Below are 20,203 nucleotides of genomic sequence, written 5' to 3'. Positions count from 1 at the left end.
ACTGAAAGATGTTTAAATAGTTAAGAATATTTAGAATAATTTAAAAAGTGCAGATTGTGTATTGTACCCGTGCAATAAAAAGTAGACATGCAACTTCCAATAAGTTAGTGTATAAACTGAGAAAAGTAATGTGCAAGTTATAACAGTAGTAGTTGTTCGGTTGATTAGTGCAAGATACAGCGCTGATGTAAACATCTATGTTTGTTGGGAGCAGTTCTGATTGTACAGTCTGACAGCTGCAGGGAGGAAGGACCTGCAGAAACGCTCCTTCATGCATCGAGGACACAGCAGTCTGTCACTGAAGCAGCTCTGCAGTTCAGCAACATTTACATGCATGGGCTGGGAGACTCTGTCCATCAGAGAAGTTATTTTGGCCAGAGTCCTTCTGTCTCCCACCACCTGCACTGGGTCCAGAGTGCATCCCAGAACAGAGCTGGCCTTCCTGATGAGTTTATCCAACCTCTTCCTCTCAGCTGCTGATAAACTGCTGCTCCAACATACAACACTGTAAAAAATGACGGATGCCACCACAGAGTCATAGAAGGTCTTTAAAAGTGCTCCCTGTACTCCAAATGACCTCAGCAGGTAGAGTCTGCTCTGACCCTTCCTGTAAAGAGCATCAGTGTTGTGGCTCTAGTCCAGCTTATTATTCAGGTGAACACCCAGGTACGTATAAGAGTCCACTATCTCAATGTCCACTCACTGGATGTTCACCGGTGTCAGTGTGGTGGGCCTGCGTCTCCGGAAGTCCACCACCAACTCCTTGGTTTTCCCGGCGTTGATCAGCACGTGGTTCTGGGGGCACCAGTCCACTGTCTGTACTCTGAGTCGTCCTCACCTGTGATGAGACTATGACAGAGTCGTCAGAGAACTTCTGTAGGTGGCAGCGTGGGGAGTTGATGGAGAAGTCTGCAGTGTAGAGGGTGAAGAGGAACGGTGCCAGCACAGTTCCCTGTGGGGCCCCCATACTGCAGACCAGCGTGTCAGAGACACAGCCCTGTGTCCTCACATACTGTGGGCGTTCTGTGAGGTAGTCCAGTATCCACTGGGACATGTGGTGGTCCACTCCCGATAGCTCCAGCTATATATATATTGGAAGCAGCATGCCCCTCCCCCCCCCCCCCCCCTCCCCATGTTGACGGGTTGTGTGTGAGACTTTAAATAAACAAACTGTAAATTATAAATTTTCAATTTTTATTGATCCCTTTACCCCGAGTCCTAAAGTGCATATTTATTTTCTTACTCTTCTATTTATTGTTTGTTTACTTGCACTGCTGTAACTGGAGCCTCGTTGTCTCGTCTCTATATACTGGACTGTATGTGGCGGAGATGACAATAAAGTTTACTTTGACTTCAGCAGCAAGCAGGCGCGCGGAGGGCTCTCGCGCTCACTTTATTCAAAATACATCAGTACAAATTATAAGTCTGTATCATAATGTCTGGTGTTTTCGTTTTTGTTGTTTTGTCTTTATTTTGGTTTATTTTGCGAGCTGGTTATTAGATGCTGCTCTAGCCACCCTGAGAATCCCCGCCGCCCCGCCCTCTCCTCCCTGTGCCGCAAGCAGCAGGCGCACCTCGCAAACCGAGGGCGCCCTTACTCCCAGCAAACGGGCGATAGAAAACCGATCGGTGCCTATGCCATCTCCAAAATGCGCTGGCTGATATCGGGGCAGCATGAGTACGAGCAACTTTTTTTGGAGATGCCCCGGGCAACCCCCCACGTCGCCCTTATCAAAAGCCGCTACTTGTGCTGAGATATTTACAGCTCAATAAATCATCGTTACTCAATCCAGGAATATATGCTAATCCATGCCAGTAAAACCATGCCAGTTTAAAGGTATTGGTGGTATAACGTGTTATTGTTTTTTACTCTTCAGACTCTTTATCAAAAAAAAAAAATTATGCAAAATTTTAACATTCTGCTACTTCTCAAATTGACCTCTCTGAAAGAAAGGCTCCATATTTTCTTGTTCTGCCTTCATACCCTTTTTGGTATGTTGATGTATGAGTTACCTTTCACACAAAAAAGGAAAAACACTGTGTTCTGTGACGGTGGCAGATTATTTGTCTCTATAAATTTTGCATGCTTACAGTCTAAAAACATGCAGACTGCTGTCATACCCACTGTAGTGTTGTGTGACCCTTTTGCAAAGGTAAATAGATTTTACAAAGACAACCTCTTTGATGTATTTCAGACTTCCACAACACAAATTTTCAAAAACAAGTGATTAGTTTTTAAATTTAAGGTAGAAAAACTGTCTTATTTTGGAAGTCCTGCCAGTATGCTCTTGGGTATACTCTTCCTTGTTACACATAATTTAAAATCCTGCTGCATCAGCTGCTCTATAAAACACTCGCTGAAAAACAGCTTTGGGGGCATTTTGCATATATGATATTACCTCCTCGTGTATCCTCCCATCTTGGTGTGTATTTCTTGAATTGGACATCTTTGAGTTCAAGGGGGGAACTTGACACAGTCCTCGCAGCTGAGCAACATTTGTTCAGATTCCCAGAGAGAAATATCATCCACACCTGCAGAATAATGTATGAGTGAATAAATAAACTAGAAAGTATTTATTCTGATGTGAGATTAAAAGACAGATCAAAAGAGGGAGGGGACTCCTACAATGATAAAGTCACGTGAGCTGCTGTTTCAGTCAGTGTGAGGAAACACACGCAAACCACCAAAACACAAGGTTTCTTACCACTGATTTGACAGCACAGGCGAGTTTGCTTAGTTTTGTGCTTTAATTGTTAATTAATGACACTTTATTTATATATATATAAATACGACAGGTCATTTGTTAGTTAGTTTAATTTTGTTTTTTGTTTTTTTAATTTTCAGAAGTGAGGACAATGTTTAATGGTTGCAAATTCCATATATATGTAATATATGTATATATGTAATTCCAAGTTCCAGAACATTTTTACCATTTTCACCTTCAGTTAAACACATTTAAATCATTATTACTGTTTTGTGTTTTATTTTATTTTCTCAAATATAAATGATGTTCACTCTCCCTATTCTCTGAAAAATCAATCAAGAACTAATAATCCACGAGACTGTTTTAAATTCAGCTCTAGTTCAATTTTTGTTGTGGACATTAAGAAGGAATTCTTGATTCGTGAATGTATCCACTCAGATTTGTTGGGAAGATTTCCTTGGTGAGCCACACCAACCACTGCCTTTGTTTGCACTTTTTTCCACTAGGTGGCACTAGAGCCGTAGGATGACCTCCTACAACATCTTACCTTGCTTTCGCTTCACTAATCAGCTCCCTGTGCTCGAAAAAAAAGCTCTGTGTTGCAGTTACCAGCTGCACAGTGCACGGTAAATATGATAAATAATGACAAATGAGACTTATTGTGTGTGTGAAAAAAACCTTGAACTAGTGCACCACAGAGAACAAATATTGCAGGAAATCATTTGCGTGTTCACACTCAGGACCAACAGCAGACACAATGAGCACTACAGAACACATCACACACAAGTGGAAATAATTCACTCACCCTTCAGAGTTGTTAAATTCAGGTGTCCAATCATTCCATGTCCACAGGTTTATAAAATCAAGCACCCAGACATTTGCACTGTTCTACAAACATTTGTGAAAGAAGCCTGGAGAACTCCAGCGTGGCACTGTGATAGGATTCCACCTGCAACAAGTGCAGTCATGAAATACAGGTACGTAAAATCACAGAGCGGATCTTGAGGCTCATAGTGCGCATATGTCACAACTTTTGCAGAGTCACTGAAAACCTCCAAGCTTCATGTGGTCTTCAGACTAACTCAAGAACAATGTGCAGAGAGTTCACTGAAGACTTCATGACTTTCATGCGTATTTTGTCATCTAGGACTTAAACAAGAAAAGCACACAGTGTCGGCTTGGACTAATCTCAGTACACTCAGAATGAAACTATAGTTGTGAGGCTGTTCCATTACACACTGAAGAGGAGGGGGAAATAAATGTGTTGTAAAAAGCAAATACCTATGAAATCGATGACTCGTTAGCTATTTAAGTGAAATTTGTGATATGTCATGTCACTTTTATTAATGGAGGAGGCCCTATTTTATTTGCTGTTTTGACGCACGCACGCACTCAGTGAGTAGCCTGACTGAGCGGAACACCTACTGATTTGAAAGCCATGTTTTTTGAATTTTGGCGGGCCAATGGCAGAGCGTACAGTCATATTTATATTTTCTTTGATGGCGTTTTTTGTTCCAAAAGTAAGACAAATAATTTGTTTTCTGTGTCAGTTTGATTTGGTTGTAAAAGGATTCGTTACCTTCAGTTTAAGAAGCGTGTGATGTGGTGTGCTGAGTTTCATTTCAGTCCTGTCAATGTTAATCATTCTGTGTGGGACACGGCTTAAGCCCTGCACCAGTAACCGTCCTGCCATTTTCTCTGTGCAAATCTACCATCTGTGATACAAACACAGCAGACTGGCAATAGCAGAAAACCTGAGCTCATGCATTCTTAACATGTTCCTCAAGTCACATGGCAGAAAATCTTAACAGAAAAGAAAGATGACTGCCAACAAGTTCTTTGGTCAACAAGCGAATCCGGACTTTACAAAAGAGTTTAAAAATTGTGCACTGCAGAACTGCTCAACAGTCACCGAGAAGGTGGCAGAGAGATAAAGTCGGTTAGTTTTTCCAAAGCTGCCTCCAAGTCTAAAGGTAAGAAGTTTTGACCTGGAGTCACGGAGAAACAATATTCTTATCTGATAAATGCATCCACACATTCATAATACACCCAACCAAAATGTGGCAGAAGCGAGGCTTTTCACATCGATATACTGGTTCTCAAATTCTCTCAGTTTAGAAGTTAATGTGATATTTTTTCTTAGGAAGCATCAGATTTTTCCTCCTGCTATCTTTTTCATTTTTATGATTTTTTTCTCTCTCACCTGCTACAGTAAATCTATTTATGAGAATAAACTGTGCCCGGAGAAGTGTTTGATTGAAACATTGCACAGCTGTACACAGATACTTGGCAGCACATCAGTTTGCTGATTCTAGTTTCTACCACCAACACACGTTGTGATTGTGATTTCTATGTACGGAATTTCATTTCATGTGTCATTTATATTACCTTTGAAGAAAGAAAACAAAGCGTTCATTTACTCATTCATCGAGTACAGTGTAACGGGTTGAGCAGAGGAGACAGGAAAACACTTCGTCTGGTGAAGAGCGAGGATTGTGCAATATAAAGAGAGTGAGAGGAGGGGGGAAACCGGGTTACACGCGCAGTTAACAGCGGTAATTAGGCGATGCGTGTTGACTAGGATTGTACTGAATTAAGATATTGTAATATTCTCCCGCACATATCATTTTTCTGGTTTGCTGTTGGCTTGTGTGCTGTCGTGAAGAATACTTTAGGCATCAGTATCAGCGTCTTGCGCTTGTTTCAATCTTTGGAGGGATGTATGGAGTCAAGATGTCACAGTTTGGAACTGTAAACTACGTTATTGCCGTTTTTACTTGTGGACTCTTTCACAAAGGTGAGTAAAACGTGTACATTAATATTACACACATAGGTGTGTGGCAGCATGCGAGTTAGACGTTTTTACACAACGACAGATCACGTCCTTTAATTTGTTACAAGCACACAACCCGTCAAGAGTGGTGGGTGAAGCTGCTGTGACAGGTTTTCTGATTTTGGAGGAAACGCGTTAATCTGGTCTTGCTTTGAAATGCGTGTTGAACTGCGAGGAGAGAAAAAGATAAAAGATAAGTGGTCAACTGTGCGCAAATAGGTTTATTACATACATTGACTGTTGTGTCTTAAGAAACATCGCAGTTGTAAGAATTTCACACGTGTGTCTCTGTGTGTGCGTGTGTGTGCGCGCGCGCGTGTGTGCCTGACGTGTGTGCCCTGTGCAGACCAGTTCAGTTCAGTTTTGTCTTGTCTGCCGTGTGGTGGTAGTTGCAAGACAAACGTACAGTATATTGGAATGTAAAAAGAGGAATGGACTACTACGTATTTCATACCTTAGAAACTAGAATTTTATAAGTAGGGGAGAGCGGGGTAAGTTGTCACACTTTTCACACTGACTAACTTTTACTGAGCACCATACATCACAACGTAATAAATGTTTCACCAAATGAAAGAAGGAAGTCTCGGGCACATATAATGTATTCATTACATTTTCATATCTTATCTCATTACGGAGTTGTAGACTGTTGAATGGAGAATGTGCACTTGTGACAATTTGCCCCATCGGCAGGTAAGTTGTGACACTAGATTATCTTAAAATAAGAACACAAATACTTAATTGTGATTATTGATTTTAATTGTTAAATTCAAACCAAAACTGGAAATTTGAACAATTATGCCAAGAGAATTTGGAAAAAAACAATTATTTCAATCCAATACACATTTTAATCAAAACATTAAGTAGAAAGAAAACTTTAGTTTGAACTTTAAACTCAAATGTTCTCTGGCTTGCACATAAATCCATCATAACTGAATGGAATGCTGCAAATAACTTGCTTTACTTAACATGTTTATCCTCTGAACAAAACAGATGCCCTATTTCTGATTAATCAGACTCAACTTCAGAGTCACAATTCTGGCACACATAAATTGCCTGGCCTGAGGTGCAAGCATCATGGGCCCATTTGTTGCATTTTACGCATTTTACCCAGGTCTCTTTTGGACGACTGTTTGAAAATGGCTCCACACAGACAAGGCAGAAGCACTCTTCATCATCTGATGATGACTCTTGAATTATTTTTCTTCTTTTAGCTGCGTTGTTCTTCATAGGTCCAGATGTTTTCCAGACTGGTACACACTCAGTTTATACAAAACACATTTTCTTTGATAATTTCGTTTATTTAGCATCAGAACTACTTGGGCAGCATGTAAGTGTGAGAATGAAAGTATAAGTGTGTGTTACATGTGTTACATTATGTGTGAGTAAGGGTTGGACTTGAACTTGAACTGAATATTTAAAGTGCCTTGATCTGTATCTCCTACAGCTCTAACAGCAGTGATCCAAACACAGCAGACTGTGCTGGCAGCAGTGGGAGAAGATGCTGAATTCAGCTGTCAGCTCTTGGAGACTAAAGACGTCGTTCAGGTCACATGGCAGAAAAGCTTACATGACGTGGAGACAAATGTTGCCACCTACAGCAAGCAGTTTGGTCCGAGAGTGAATGATGGCTTTAAAGATAAAGTTGAGTTTAAATACACTGGACTACAGAACTGCTCCATAGTCATCAGGAATGTGACGGAGCAGGATGAAGGCTGCTATAGGTGTTTGTTTAACACTTATCCTGAAGGCTCCTTCATTAGTAGAACCTGCCTCGAAGTTTACGGTAAGAACTTTTACCATTTTAACATAAATGTGTTAGCAGCTGGCGTGTTTGTAAGAACATGTTGATGATATCTCCTGATCCTTCACAGAGCTGCATGAACCTGTTGTTGATGTCAGAGAGTCAAACTCTACTGAAGAGTGGGTTGTTTCCTGTTCAGCCACTGGTCGACCTGCTCCCACTGTAACACTCAGTGTCTCACAGCAAGACCTCAGCTTCTCACAGTACAACACTGTCAGTGTGTCCAACACCAACGCTACATTCACTGTCACCACTACAGCTGTGCTCTCAGGTTCACGTAAACACAGCACACAGGTGGGATGTGCAGCACGAGTGCTCTCTGCTCCTCAGAGGGAGGTGATTGAGACGATTCCTGATGATGATGATGATGATGGTGAGAAATTGTTTCAACATCACTGATTTATAAATTAATGATTACTCTGTGATTCTGATGTTTGTGTTTCTTTTTCCAGGTTTGGATAAGAAGTCAGGATCTAATCAGAGAAGTTTAGGTGTGTTAACATTTGTGGTTTTAAAGCCAGTTTTTATGTTCAATTTTTTTTTGTCATTTGATAGTTGTTCACATTATTGTGACCTTCTATCTCCTGTTTTTCTCAAAGGAATCAGGATCTCAGTCATTCTGTCATCTGTGGTGTTGGTGCTCTGTGTTCCTGCACTCATCTTTGTTAGGTATAAAAAGTGATCTCAAAGCAGGTACTCGTCTGCTGATATTACAGCATCTTTACATATTCAACTGTTGTCTGTCACACAGAGAGCTCGTGGTGAATTATAACTGAAACAAGAAACACTCAGGAGTAAGTCTCTCTTCATCTTGCCAGACTGCACTCGGAAAGTTGCTGGTTTCTTTTTCACTCTTCAGGATATTGTCACATTTCAATTCTTTCCAACTTACCTTTTACTTTTCTACTTTCTTTCTAATTCATCAAACCCCGTCTTTGGTTTGTCTAAGCTATTGTTCTTTGTTCAAAAATATTTTTATTCAGCAATATTAACACAGTGATGCTAAAATGTTTTTGTTTTTATTTTTAGAACTGGACCATTTTCAGTCAAATGAAGGGACACTCAGACACTCAGCGGCAGAAGGCAGACACCTCCTGAGGAGTGTCATTCATTATGCCAGAATGTTACTTTTTTTTTTATCTCAGTACTTTGTGCTGTTTATTTATTTTTTGTATATCTTTGAAATGGTGCTGTTTATAAAAAGTCATGTTTTGGTGTTTTGTCAGATATTTAAACATTAAGTTACTTGAAATGCGAACTGTGAAAATGAGCATGAGTGGCTAACATGAACCTTTCTCATCAATAACTTTGATTAAATTGATTTCATTGATTAAATTGATACTACCAGAGACAACTACAATGAAAACTGCACTGTGCTTTTGTAAATAACAACACTTTTCCACCTGAAATTGCAGAAAATGGCAGCTGAAGGTCTCTGTTTGTTCACTGTGAACATGTTATGCTCAATTTATTACTACGTGTATTGTTAAAAAAACAACACATACATTTGTGTTCAGCTACTCAGACCAGGAATATTTATCACCTTAGTAATGTAAGACCATCCTAGTGCTAGTCAAGTATTGTTTTAATAATGTTTTAATGTTTTTTTTATCTGCTAACATTGCACTGCTCATCAGAAAGTGTAAAGAAACATTTGACGCTTTTGCTTCTTCTCTGTGTCAAACTGGACTTAATGCAAAACACTCCTTATTGTCTCCATGTAGTTTTGCAGGTAAACTATCTGTTGATATGAGTTAACTTTCCACACATAAAGACAGCAATTTTCAGGCTTACAGTTTGTCAGTCTAAACACATGCAGGCTGCTGTTATTCTCACTGTACTGCTGACTGACACATTTTCAAAGGTAAATAAATTTCACAAAGTCAACCTGCTTGTTTTTGTCTTGGTTTATTTCAGATTTCTACAAAAAATGTTTTCATCAAACAGATGATCAGATGGAAGCTTTTGATTGGCGGCACATGCACAGCTGCACGTAAAACTGTTTGTTTTACATATACTGAACACACATGAAAAAAACAATTTCGTCCACTATCTGAAGTGAAGGTGGCGGACAAGCCCAGACCAGGTCAGCCAAGAGATGCAGTTGTATTTCATTAAATGTAATCTCTCCAGCATGACCTGGGGCCTCCTCCCAAAAATTAAAAAAGAAAAAGAAATCCCAGTGTTGTGCCAAAAAGTGATTTCCTTCATTGGCTTCCTGTTAAATCCAGAATTGAATTCAAAATCCTGCTCCTCACATACAAGGTCTTAAATAATCAGGCCCCATCTTATCTTAATGACCTTGTAGTACCATATCACCCTATTAGAGCACTTCGCTCGCGCTCTGCAGGCCTACTTGTTGTTCCTAGAGTATTTAAAAGGAGAATGGGAGGGAGAGCCTTCAGTTTTCAGGCCCCTCTTCTGTGGAACCAGCTTCCAGTTTGGATTCAGGAGACAGACACTATCTCTACTTTCAAGATTAGGCTTCAAACTTTCCTTTTTGCTAAAGCATATAGTTAGGGCTGGACCAGGCGACCCTGAATCCTCCCTTAGTTATGCTGCAATAGATGTAGGCTGCCGGGGGATTCCCATGATGCATTGAGTTTTTCCTTTCCAGTCACCTTTCTCACTCACTATGTGTTAATAGACCTCTCTGTATTGAATCATATCTGTTATTAATCTCTGTCTCTCTTCCACAGCATGTCTTTATCCTGTCTTCCTTCTCTCACCCCAACCAATCACAGCAGATGGCCGCCCCTCCCTGAGCCTGGTTCTGCCGGAGGTTTCTTCCTGTTAAAAGGGAGTTTTTCCTTCCCACTGTCGCCAAAGTGCTGCTCATAGGGGGTCATATGATTGTTGGGTTTTTCTCTGTATCTATGAAGCGCCTTGAGGCGACTTTTGTTGTGATTTGGCGCTATATAAATAAAATTGAATTAAATTGAATTGAATTATTAAAATTAAAGTACAGATGAGTGGTAAACCCATGTTGTTGTCAGGGTCCTGGGGTTTTTTTGACCCTGTGTTTTGAGTTTTCTATGTTTTTGTCATTATGAATTCTGTATTAAGTCCTCAGTGTTAGTCTTTAGTTATTCTATACGGTCTAGTTTCTTGTGTTCCTTGTTTAGTAATTTTCCCTCTGTGTAGCTGATCCCTGTGTCTCCCTCTGTGTGTCTAAGTGGATATAGTGATGTGTAGTATGTGAGTATTAGAGACACAGCCCTGTGTCCTCACATACTGTGGGCATGCTGTGAGGTAGTCCAGTATCCACTGGGACATGTGGTGTTCCACTCCCGATAGCTCCAGCTATATATATATATTGGAAGCAGCATGGCCCCCCTCCCCCCTCCCCATGTTGACGGGTTGCGTGTGAGACTTTAAATAAACAAACTGTAAATTATACATTTTTAATTTTTATTGATCCCTTTACCCCGAGTCCTAAAGTGCATATGTATTTTCTTACTCTTCTTATATATGCCAGTCTACTAATGTAAAACCATGCCAGTTTAAAGGTATTGGTGGTATAACGTGTTATTGTTTTTTACTCTTCAGACTGTTTATCAAAAATGTTTTTTTATGCAAAATTTTAAGATTCACACGTAAACCACCAAAACACAAGGTTTCTTACCACTGATTTGACAGCACAGGCGAGTTTGCTTAGTTTTGTGCTTTAATTGTTAATTAATGACACTTTTTTATATATATAATTATGAAAGGTCATTTGTTAGTTAGTTTAATTTTGTTTTTTGTTTTTTTAATTTTCAGAAGTGAGGACAATGTTTAATGGTTGCTAAATTCCATATATATGTAATATATGTATATATGTAATTCCAAGTTCCAGAACATTTTTACCATTTTCACCTTCAGTTAAACACATTTAAATCATTATTACTGTTTTGTGTTTTATTTTATTTTCTCAAATATAAATGATGTTCACTCTCCCTATTCTCTGAAAAATCAATCAAGAACTAATAATCCACGAGACTGTTTTAAATTCAGCTCTAGTTCAATTTTTGTTGTGGACATTAAGAAGGAATTCTTGATTCGTGAATGTATCCACTCAGATTTGTTGGGAAGGTTTCCTTGGTGAGCCACACCAACCACTGCCTTTGTTTGCACTTTTTTCCACTAGGTGGCACTAGAGCCGTAGGATGACCTACGCAGTTACCAGCTGCACAGTGCACCGTAAATATGATTAATAATGACAAATGAGACTTATTGTGTGTGTGAAAAAAACCTTGAACCAGTGCACCACAGAGAACAAATATTGCAGGAAATCATTTGTGTGTTCACACTCAGGACCAACAGCAGACACAATGAGCACTACAGAACACATCACACACAAGTGGAAATAATTCACTCACCCTTCAGAGTTGTTAAATTCAGGTGTCCAATCATTCCATGTCCACAGGTTTATAAAATCAAGCACACAGGCATTTACACTTTTCTACAAACATTTGTGAAAGAAGCCTGGAAAACTCCAGCGTGGTACTGTGATAGGATTCCACCTGTGCAACAAGTCCAGTCATGAAATTTCCTCACTATTAAATATTCCAAAATCAACTGTTAGCTATATTATAACAACGTGGAAGTGACTGGAAGTGACAATAAATCAGCCACGAAGTGATAGTGTACGTAAAATCACAGAGCAGATGCTGAGTGATGCATTAACTCAAGAACAGTGCGTACAAAGTTTAGTGAAGACTTTTCATGACTTTCATGCATCTACACCCAGGAGAAAATGATGCATCCTTTCTGTTTTTGGGGGATTGTCAAAAAAACTTTGAGGTTTGGTTTTTACCTGCTTTCTGCCACCTGCATCACACCATGGAGGTCTCTGATGATGACTGAAACTACATGGTGAAATTTAAGACTGCCTTCACAAAGGACCTATCCCAAGGTGTAGCTGCACTCAACCATCAATGGCTCACGATAGCTACTGTGCTTGACCCACACTTTAAGGATTTAAAGTGTCTTGCAAGTCGAGAGCGAGAAGAGGTTTGGACCAGCCTTGAGGCCCTGCTGCAGGAACAGTGTGAAGATGCCACCTCAAAGGAGCCAGCAAAGACAAACAGCCTCCTCCTCTCTTCATTGTCTTCAGACTCTGGTTCACATGAGGAAGCCCTGTGTAAAAGGGCCCTGAGTTTGTACAAAGCAGAATCCACCATCAGCGAGACAGACTGCCCACTGCTGTGGTGGTCCAGTCAAGCAGGGACCCACCCACAGCTGTCTGTCCTTACTTGTAAGTATTTAATTAGTCCTGCCACTTCTGTCCCATGTGAGAGACTGTCCTTGCTTGCAGGTCAGATAGTAACAAAAAAGAGAGCTGCCTTGAGCTCTGAAAATGTGAAGAGGCTAGTTTGTCTAAGTAACTGGCTCAAAAAGATGTACCATAAATAAGCATGGAGGTATTTATTTTGAGTCCAATAGGTTTTTTATTTTTTGCACAAAAAATGTTTGATGAGCAGACTCTTTTAGCCTAACATACAAAATAATTTTGGCTAAGGTTACTCTGAGTTTAAAGGTGACGCTGTTCAAATAACCTTTTATGTTTCTGCCTTATTTTTTTAAGAAGAAAAACTGCACTTCATGTTGAATTTTGTATTATTATTATTTAAAGACAATACCATTTTGAACATGTACTTAAAGTACTTAAAATAGCACTTTATTTTTAAGTCTGTGCAATTTTGGCCAGGGATATTATTTTTTCTCTGTTTTGCATTGAAATGTAGTTGAAATGTTTTTTTCCTCCCATAAATTAAAAGAGCTGGAGTTCACAATATCCATGTGCATATCTATTATTTCATTCTGTCGCCCTCTAAAACCCTTTTAAATTACAAAAACATTCACACTTTTTGGTAAATTTTCTTGTACGTTTAAATGTGATTAATCAAGATTAATTAATGACATAGCCGGAAATTTAATTAGATTCATTTTTAATCGAGGCCCACCCCTAGTTTTTAGGTTTTTAGATTAGGCATGTTTTATACAGTCCGATGTGTTTCTTTCCCCTTTCTCTCTTTCTGTTGCTTGATTTATTGACTTGTAGACCTTAGACAAGCACTCAGTTTGAGATTATACAAATCTGCTCACTCAGAATGAAAGCGAAATGAAATTGTGAGACAGTTTCACTGCACAATGAACAGGGGGCACTGAGGAATATATGTGCATTAAAATAGTGGATAGGAATGTAAAATAGTAAATGTTTATCAAATGACTGATTATTAGCTGTCCCAGTGAACCTCGTGATATGTCATGTCGCTTTTATTAACGACGGGAGGCACTTTTTTCTTTGCTTTTTTCACGCATACACCCTGTGAGATTATGGACCTTCCCGATTTAAGAGACTTGTTTTTTGAATTTTGGCGGCCATATGGCAACGTGGCACCGCCTGCAATCATATTTTCATTTTCTTTGATGGCATTTTTTTTTGTCGAGGATAAGGCAATCTATTTGCGTTCTGTATTATTATGGAGTTTTAAAATAACTCGTTGCTTTCACGTGAAACCGTTTACGATGGAGAGATGAGAGAGATGACGGCCACTGTCGCTGTTTGTTTAACACACCGACTAAGCTTCGACGGGAAGAAGCTGCCTTCAAGTCTAAAGGTAAGAACTTCTGGTCTGAAATCATGGAAGAAAAATATGAACGTTTAAAAATTACTTCTATACATAAAACACACACACACCCATTCTGTACCGGGACCGAGGCTTTTCACATCTTTCTCAAATTCTCTCAGTTTAGAAATTCATTTGATCTTTTGTTAGCAACCATCAGACTTTTCCCATGCAGTTTTAATTTATTTTTATGTAATTTATCTATCACTTGTTACAATAAATTGTGCCTGAAGTTGTGACTGATTGAAATGCTCACGGAAGTACGGAAGGCAGCATAGAGGAGTTTGATGGTTGTACCTTGGAATACCAACACAGTGCTTTATGATATTTATGCATACCGTTCAATACAATTCAATTTATGTGATATTTATTTTTCATTAAAAGAAAGGGGAAAAAGTAGACACGCTATTGTGTCTGATATTTGAGTAACATAAACTTTGATTTGTTCCTTGAGGCGGCAGGACTATACCATTGCATGGGGGAACACGCGCTGTTTTTCCGCATTTTAAAGTGATAATTCGCAATTTCTTGTTGAATAATAGTAATATTGTTATTATAATATGATATTTTTTTTCTTAGCGCGTGTTATTTATTTGTTAGTACATATGTTTTTGGATGGCTCCCGCAACGAATAATGTACCCGCAAGTTTAGCAATGCGCTTCAGTCTGGTGGAGAAGGGCAGAGTAAAATGTCTCCGCTTCGAACTGTACATTGCGTTTTTGGCTTTTTTATTTTTGGAGTCTTTGACGAAGGTAAGGAGAAAGTGTACATAAATTACACACATAGGTGTGTGGCAGTATGCGAGTTAGATATTTTTACACAACGACAGGTCACGTCTTTTAGTTTGTGGCAACAACTCGTCTAATGGCGGGTAGATCCGAAATATAACAATATTTCTAATACACCAGCTGCTGTTGATCACAAGCGGATATGCGCGTATATATGAAGAAAACAACACCCGAGCTCTCATTGTTGTTTTTGTTGTCAATTTGACATATTGGTTATTTATTCGCTTAAATCCAAAGTGATATTAAATATATGCCGTTTTATTCGAGTGATTGCTGTCATATTGAAGCGCCTTGAGGCGACTTTTGTTGTGATTTGGCGCTATATAAATAAAATTGAATTGAATTGAATTGATATTGATGTTGTCTTTAACTTTTGTTGAAAGGAAAACAGATTCCATATATTTTATTTAAAATGTTCATTTTGATAATTGAAAATAAAACTCGCGAAAATACTTCTTCTGGGTGGTCACGATGAGTCGCTGAAGTGTGCGGACATGTGGCTTATCGAACCTTCAGACAGTGTAGCTCGATAGCTGCCCATGCGCTTTCTCTAAGTCTCTAATAACATAAACACGTTACTTTTGGATAACTTTTCAGAGGGTGAAACTCAAATAATATCTGCCTCTCTCATTCCAAGTGCGAAGTGTTAATCTATTGGGAATGACAGATAAATGTAATCAGAATGAGTATGCAATGGTCACGCGAGATGAGAGATATGAGCGCGGTGCCTAAACTTTACCTGCGTCCTGTAACTGTCACTTGTTTTTCTTTTCTTTTTTTCTCATTTTTTTCTACAGTCTGTGTGAGGCTCCGTGAACATTTACAGAGCACTCTAGTCAAAGCTTTGAGCCACCCCCACCCCTCCCAGTTACAGGGGCGGTCCTAGCTTGTTTTGACTCAACGTATATATAAATATATATATATACGTTGAGTCCCATTAACATTTTTGAGTTAATAGGACTCAAAAACGTCCGTTTAACTTTGTTAGCCGGACGTTTTTCCAATCCTTACTAATAAATGTTATCCAGGATACATGTAATACATAATACCTGCCATTATCCAATGACTCATCTGCTTACATTTATCTTTTGCTCGTTTCTCCTCCTCTTCTTTTCTCTTCTTTTCTAAACTGAGGTTCTGATGGCTGTAACCTTTTCTTGTCCATCTTCCATCAGTAATTTTTCACTCTAGTATCAAACACAAACATAGTGGGCTTGGATGGACTGACAATATTATGAATGAAATGGGCTTTATTTAGAAACAGCCTACTCCATGTGCGGCAAGCAGCAAGCAGCAGGTGCACCTCGCAAACGGAGGGCGCCCTTACTCCCCGCAAATGGACAATAGAAAACCTATCGGTGCCCATGCAATCCCAAAAATGCGCTGGCATGATCATGGGTGCAAGCAACTTTTTTTCCCGATGCCCATGCTTCCGCCCCCACCACGATGCCGCCCTGGGCAACGCCCCATGTCGCCCGTATCAAAAACATTTCCTTGATTTCCCTTTTTTCAGCATTAAATTTATTTAACTTTAAAATGTCGCGTTAAACCCACAGTAGCCTAAATTTTTCGTTTCCGTTATTCTTTTACATGTATTCCTACATTTTTGTGCGCTGAAATAAAAATAAATTTTTATTATTTATTTTTAAATATTTATTATTAAATTGTTATTAAAATAAAAATATATTTGTACAATTGTACAAATATATCTAAAACGCCACAGGGGAGCTAGGGGATCCATGTAAGGTCAAGGTGTCAAGGTGTAATTTTAAGGTTAGTTGACGGATTTGCAGTGCTTCCCATTTTTGTCAAATTATAGAAACAATAAAGAAAAGTGCAGTCATCTCTGCAACACTACAGACCACTTTCATGTAGTTTAATCTCTCAGATCTGTGATATCCAGTATTTGTCAAAATACTACAGTTAATGGGACTCAAAGACCGGATTTGTTTTGGATTAATGTACGAATCTTACAAGATACAGTGCTGACATTAATAAATACTTAGCGCTAGATGACGCACTGAAAATAAATTAAAAAAAAACAAAAAAACAATGGTGTGCGCATTTACGCAAACAATTCCGTCATCGTTAATGAGTCAGGATGTACGGGTAAATATGTCTTTTGTTCCTCAAAATACGTGTCAGTTGGTACACAGATTTCAGGTTCGCATGGAATCGAAATGAAGCATTTCTCTACTAGAAGAGCTGAATTCAGAATTTGCCAGAGAGCACTGTTAGCAGAGACGGGTCTTCCAGCAGAATCTGCATGAATACTGAAGATACTTATTATAATCACACGAGGAATAATCACACGTGGGGCATCGGCTTTCACCGGAACATTCACACCAATGTGACTTTGTTTACTGAACTCTCGCGTATACTCTGCAGCATAACAGGAAGCATCCTTTCAAAAATAAAATCACAACAGATGAACAGATGATACCTATTAACTAGCTCAACAAACACCTAAGTAGGAGAGATGTCATCAAAGGTAGAGAGAGGTGACTATAGAACGAATGAAAGAGAGGCTGATTAGGGAGGAGAGCAGCAGCATGTGAGAACTGATGAAGATGGTCAGACAGACTTTATGATTATAAATTTAGTCTGTCAGTTAATCAGTTTTTCTACTATTAATTTACAGTATAAAAAAGTTCTTCATCACAACTTTATGCAGCTCCGATAGTTGGCTAACTCACATCCGTGCTACCTTGATCTTGGCGTAATTTCTCCATGGAGCGTTTTGCTTCAGCTGGTTGGTTTCAGTGATGGTTGCATTAGGAATTGTCCGTAATGCTGCATTTACATCTTCTAGTATACCTTCACGCACTGTGTGCGTGTGTCTGTGTTGGAATTATGACATAATACTGAATGTGCCTCACATCTCAAACTGTATCTCCTACAGCTCTAACAGCAGTGATCCAAACACAGCAGACTGTGCTGGCAGCAGTGGGAGAAGATGCTGAATTCAGCTGTCAGCTCTTGGAGACTAAAGACGTCGTTCAGGTCACATGGCAGAAAGTCACTACTGGGAAGAAGAATGTCGCCACCTACAGCAACTACTTTGGTCAGAGAGTGAATGATGGCTTTACAGATAAAGTTGGGTTTAAATACACTGGACTACAGAACTGCTCCATAGTCATCAGGAATGTGACGGATCAGGATGAAGGATGCTATCACTGTCTGTTTATCACTTATCCTGAAGGAGCTCTGACAGGTAGACCCTGCCTCCAAGTCTATGGTAAGAACTTCCTTCCTTTCCTTATTTAACGAACAACAAGTGCTTCAAACAAACATACTGGACATAAATGTGTTTGCAGCTGGTGTGTTTATAAGAACATGTTGATGATATTTGCTGATCCTTCACAGAGCTGCATGAACCTGTTGTTGATGTCAGAGAGTCAAACTCTACTGAAGAGTGGGTTGTTTCCTGTTCAGCCACTGGTCGACCTGCTCCCACTGTAACACTCAGTGTCTCACAACAAGACCTCAGCTTCTCACAGTACAACACTGTCAGTGTGTCCAACACCAACGCTACATTCACTGTCACCACTACAGCTGTGCTCTCAGGTTCACGTAAACACAGCACACAGGTGGGATGTGCAGCACGAGTGCTCTCTGCTCCTCACAGAGAGGTGATGGTGACGATTCCTCATGATGATGATGATGATGGTGATGATGATGGTGAGAAGCTCTTTTGAAGTCACTGACTTATAAAATGATGACTACTGTTATTGTAATGCTTATGTTTCTTCTACCAGAGCTAGATGAGAAATCAGGATCTAATCCCAGGAATTTAGGTGTGTTAACATTTGTGTTTTTAAAGTAAGTTTTGTCATTGAGTCTATTGACTTTTGATAGTTGTTCAAATTATTATACTCTTCTTTCTGCTGTTTGTCTCGAAGGAACCGGGATTTTAGTCATTCTGTCGTCTGTGGTGTTGTTGGTGCTCTGTGCTGCTGCGGTCATCTTTTTCGGGTATAGAAAGAAATCTACTCGTCTTAAACGATGTTGTTTGTTTGTTTGTTTTTGTTTCAGCTGATAAATGTTTGCGCAGATTTAACTGTTCTTAAATCTGTTGTCTGTCACAGAGAGCTCATCTTCTGACTAATCAAACTCTGATGAACTTGTATTTGTTTTTTCTAAGCCATCCCTCCTTCCAGAATACTCTGACTTTGCAACCTTAAGAGTGACATGCTATATTTTTCTTTTTCTGGTGTTTGTAGATCTGGATCATCTTAATAGAGGTTTCAGCGATTACACCACGATCCACGACTTTGACCTTTACCAGCAAGAAATGTTTTGACAAATTGTTTCTACTGGTCCATCTTCTGTTTTTGTTTCTGGTCTTTTTTTTTTTTTTAACAAAATTTGAAAAGAAAAAAGAAAAACACTCACACACAAAGCATTCATTTTTACTCATGTTGCAGTTTCTATTTCAGTAGTTTCTGCTTTTATTTATCTATTTTTCTATTTATTCAATATTATGTTTTTGGCAGATTTTTTAACATTAAGCTACTTGAAACAAAAAAATGAGTAAAAATGAGCAGGAGTGACTAACCTGAAACTGTTCTTGTTATGTTCCCTCTGTGGTGTCAGTACACTAACAGGGCTTATACCGAATCAGACTGATACGCACGGTAGCTTCTTTACATGTTGACTTCTTCTTTATTGAGATAACACAGAAGTTACACACACACATAACTGGGCGTGGTGCCCCCTACTGGCGATGACTTGCATAGCACACCATAACTCTTGGTTCATACATAACAGTTCTCATCAATAATTTTGGCTGATCGATTAAATTGCTTTTATTGCAGTAATTCCTCCTAATACAAACAACCATAAAAACCTGAAGTTGCAAAAAACGGCCACTGGGGGTCTCGGCTTATTCATGGGGAGCATGTTGAGACATTTACTGGTCAATAAAACAATAGTCTCAGCTGAATTATGGACACGCACACACATACACTTACACTGATAAGCACGCACTCATCCCCCTCACTTTCCAAACGCCTTCGATGCTTGTTTCCTGCGGGGGAACACAGCAGGAAACAAGCATGTGTGCCACGCTGGAATGGTAGCGCTGTGCAGGGCGGCTGCTGTGTTTGCTTCGGATTACTCCTCACCCCCCACCCAGTCCTGTGGCTTGTAATGTCTTTCACAATGTTGTGCTGTGGACATTTATGTGCTTTTTGTGCAGAGGAGTTTTTCTGTTTCTTGTTCTCATGCTGTCCTCCCATGGAAGCACAGCATGAGTAGAGGTCTCTTTTTTTCCTCTTGTACTTTCCCACTGTAGTGTACATTTCAGTGTTTTTCTGTAACGCTACCGATCTCCGACTTGTATCCCCATGTAATGTCTGTGTTGTGTGTGTAAGGTCGGGGGGGGGAATAAAGCTTTGATTGATTGATTGATTGAATTTTTTTTTTTTTAAACATATCAACATATACATTGTTCAAACTT

At 39.4% G+C, this 20,203-nt stretch overlaps 1 protein-coding gene, 1 long non-coding RNA gene and 1 pseudogene across 3 annotated transcripts; all 3 read left to right on the top strand.

The window, feature by feature from the left end:
* Positions 1-7,414: 7,414 nt before the first annotated feature.
* LOC148096452 (uncharacterized) lies at positions 7,415-8,409 on the top strand. 2 transcript variants are annotated; one of them, XR_015717183.1, is made up of 4 exons: positions 7,415-7,712; positions 7,792-7,830; positions 7,939-8,032; positions 8,369-8,409. It is a non-coding gene; the product is annotated as an uncharacterized LOC148096452 (long non-coding RNA). The 2 variants fall into 2 exon arrangements; XR_015717182.1 differs by having other exon boundaries at positions 7,939-8,403.
* Positions 8,410-12,055: 3,646 nt separating this feature from the next.
* On the top strand, positions 12,056-12,736 carry LOC148096451 (E3 SUMO-protein ligase ZBED1-like; annotated as a pseudogene).
* Positions 12,737-14,642: 1,906 nt separating this feature from the next.
* LOC148096450 (OX-2 membrane glycoprotein-like) lies at positions 14,643-18,781 on the top strand. Its single transcript, XM_087835621.1, has 5 exons — positions 14,643-14,706; positions 17,645-17,980; positions 18,109-18,423; positions 18,501-18,539; positions 18,645-18,781. Exons 1-5 carry the CDS (start codon positions 14,643-14,645, stop codon positions 18,779-18,781), a joined length of 891 nt encoding a protein of 296 aa, XP_087691747.1.
* Positions 18,782-20,203: the final 1,422 nt, after the last annotated feature.

The sequence above is a fragment of the Neolamprologus brichardi genome, chromosome 23 (genome assembly GCF_056152115.1).
Source record: "Neolamprologus brichardi isolate AB-2024 chromosome 23, ASM5615211v1, whole genome shotgun sequence".
Lineage (NCBI taxonomy): Eukaryota > Metazoa > Chordata > Actinopteri > Cichliformes > Cichlidae > Neolamprologus > Neolamprologus brichardi.
Note: the sequence above shows the minus strand (reverse complement) of the source record. Positions and strands in the feature narration are given on the sequence as shown.

Bases quoted from the DNA above. Each gene is read 5' to 3' on its own strand.
- LOC148096450 (XM_087835621.1), top strand. From the start codon at position 14,643: ATGTCTCCGCTTCGAACTGTACATTGCGTTTTTGGCTTTTTTATTTTT. The intron at 18,424-18,500 runs GTGAGAAGCTCT...TTCTTCTACCAG, and splicing joins TGATGATGGTGATGATGATG to AGCTAGATGAGAAATCAGGA. The intron at 18,540-18,644 runs GTGTGTTAACAT...TTTGTCTCGAAG, and splicing joins ATCTAATCCCAGGAATTTAG to GAACCGGGATTTTAGTCATT.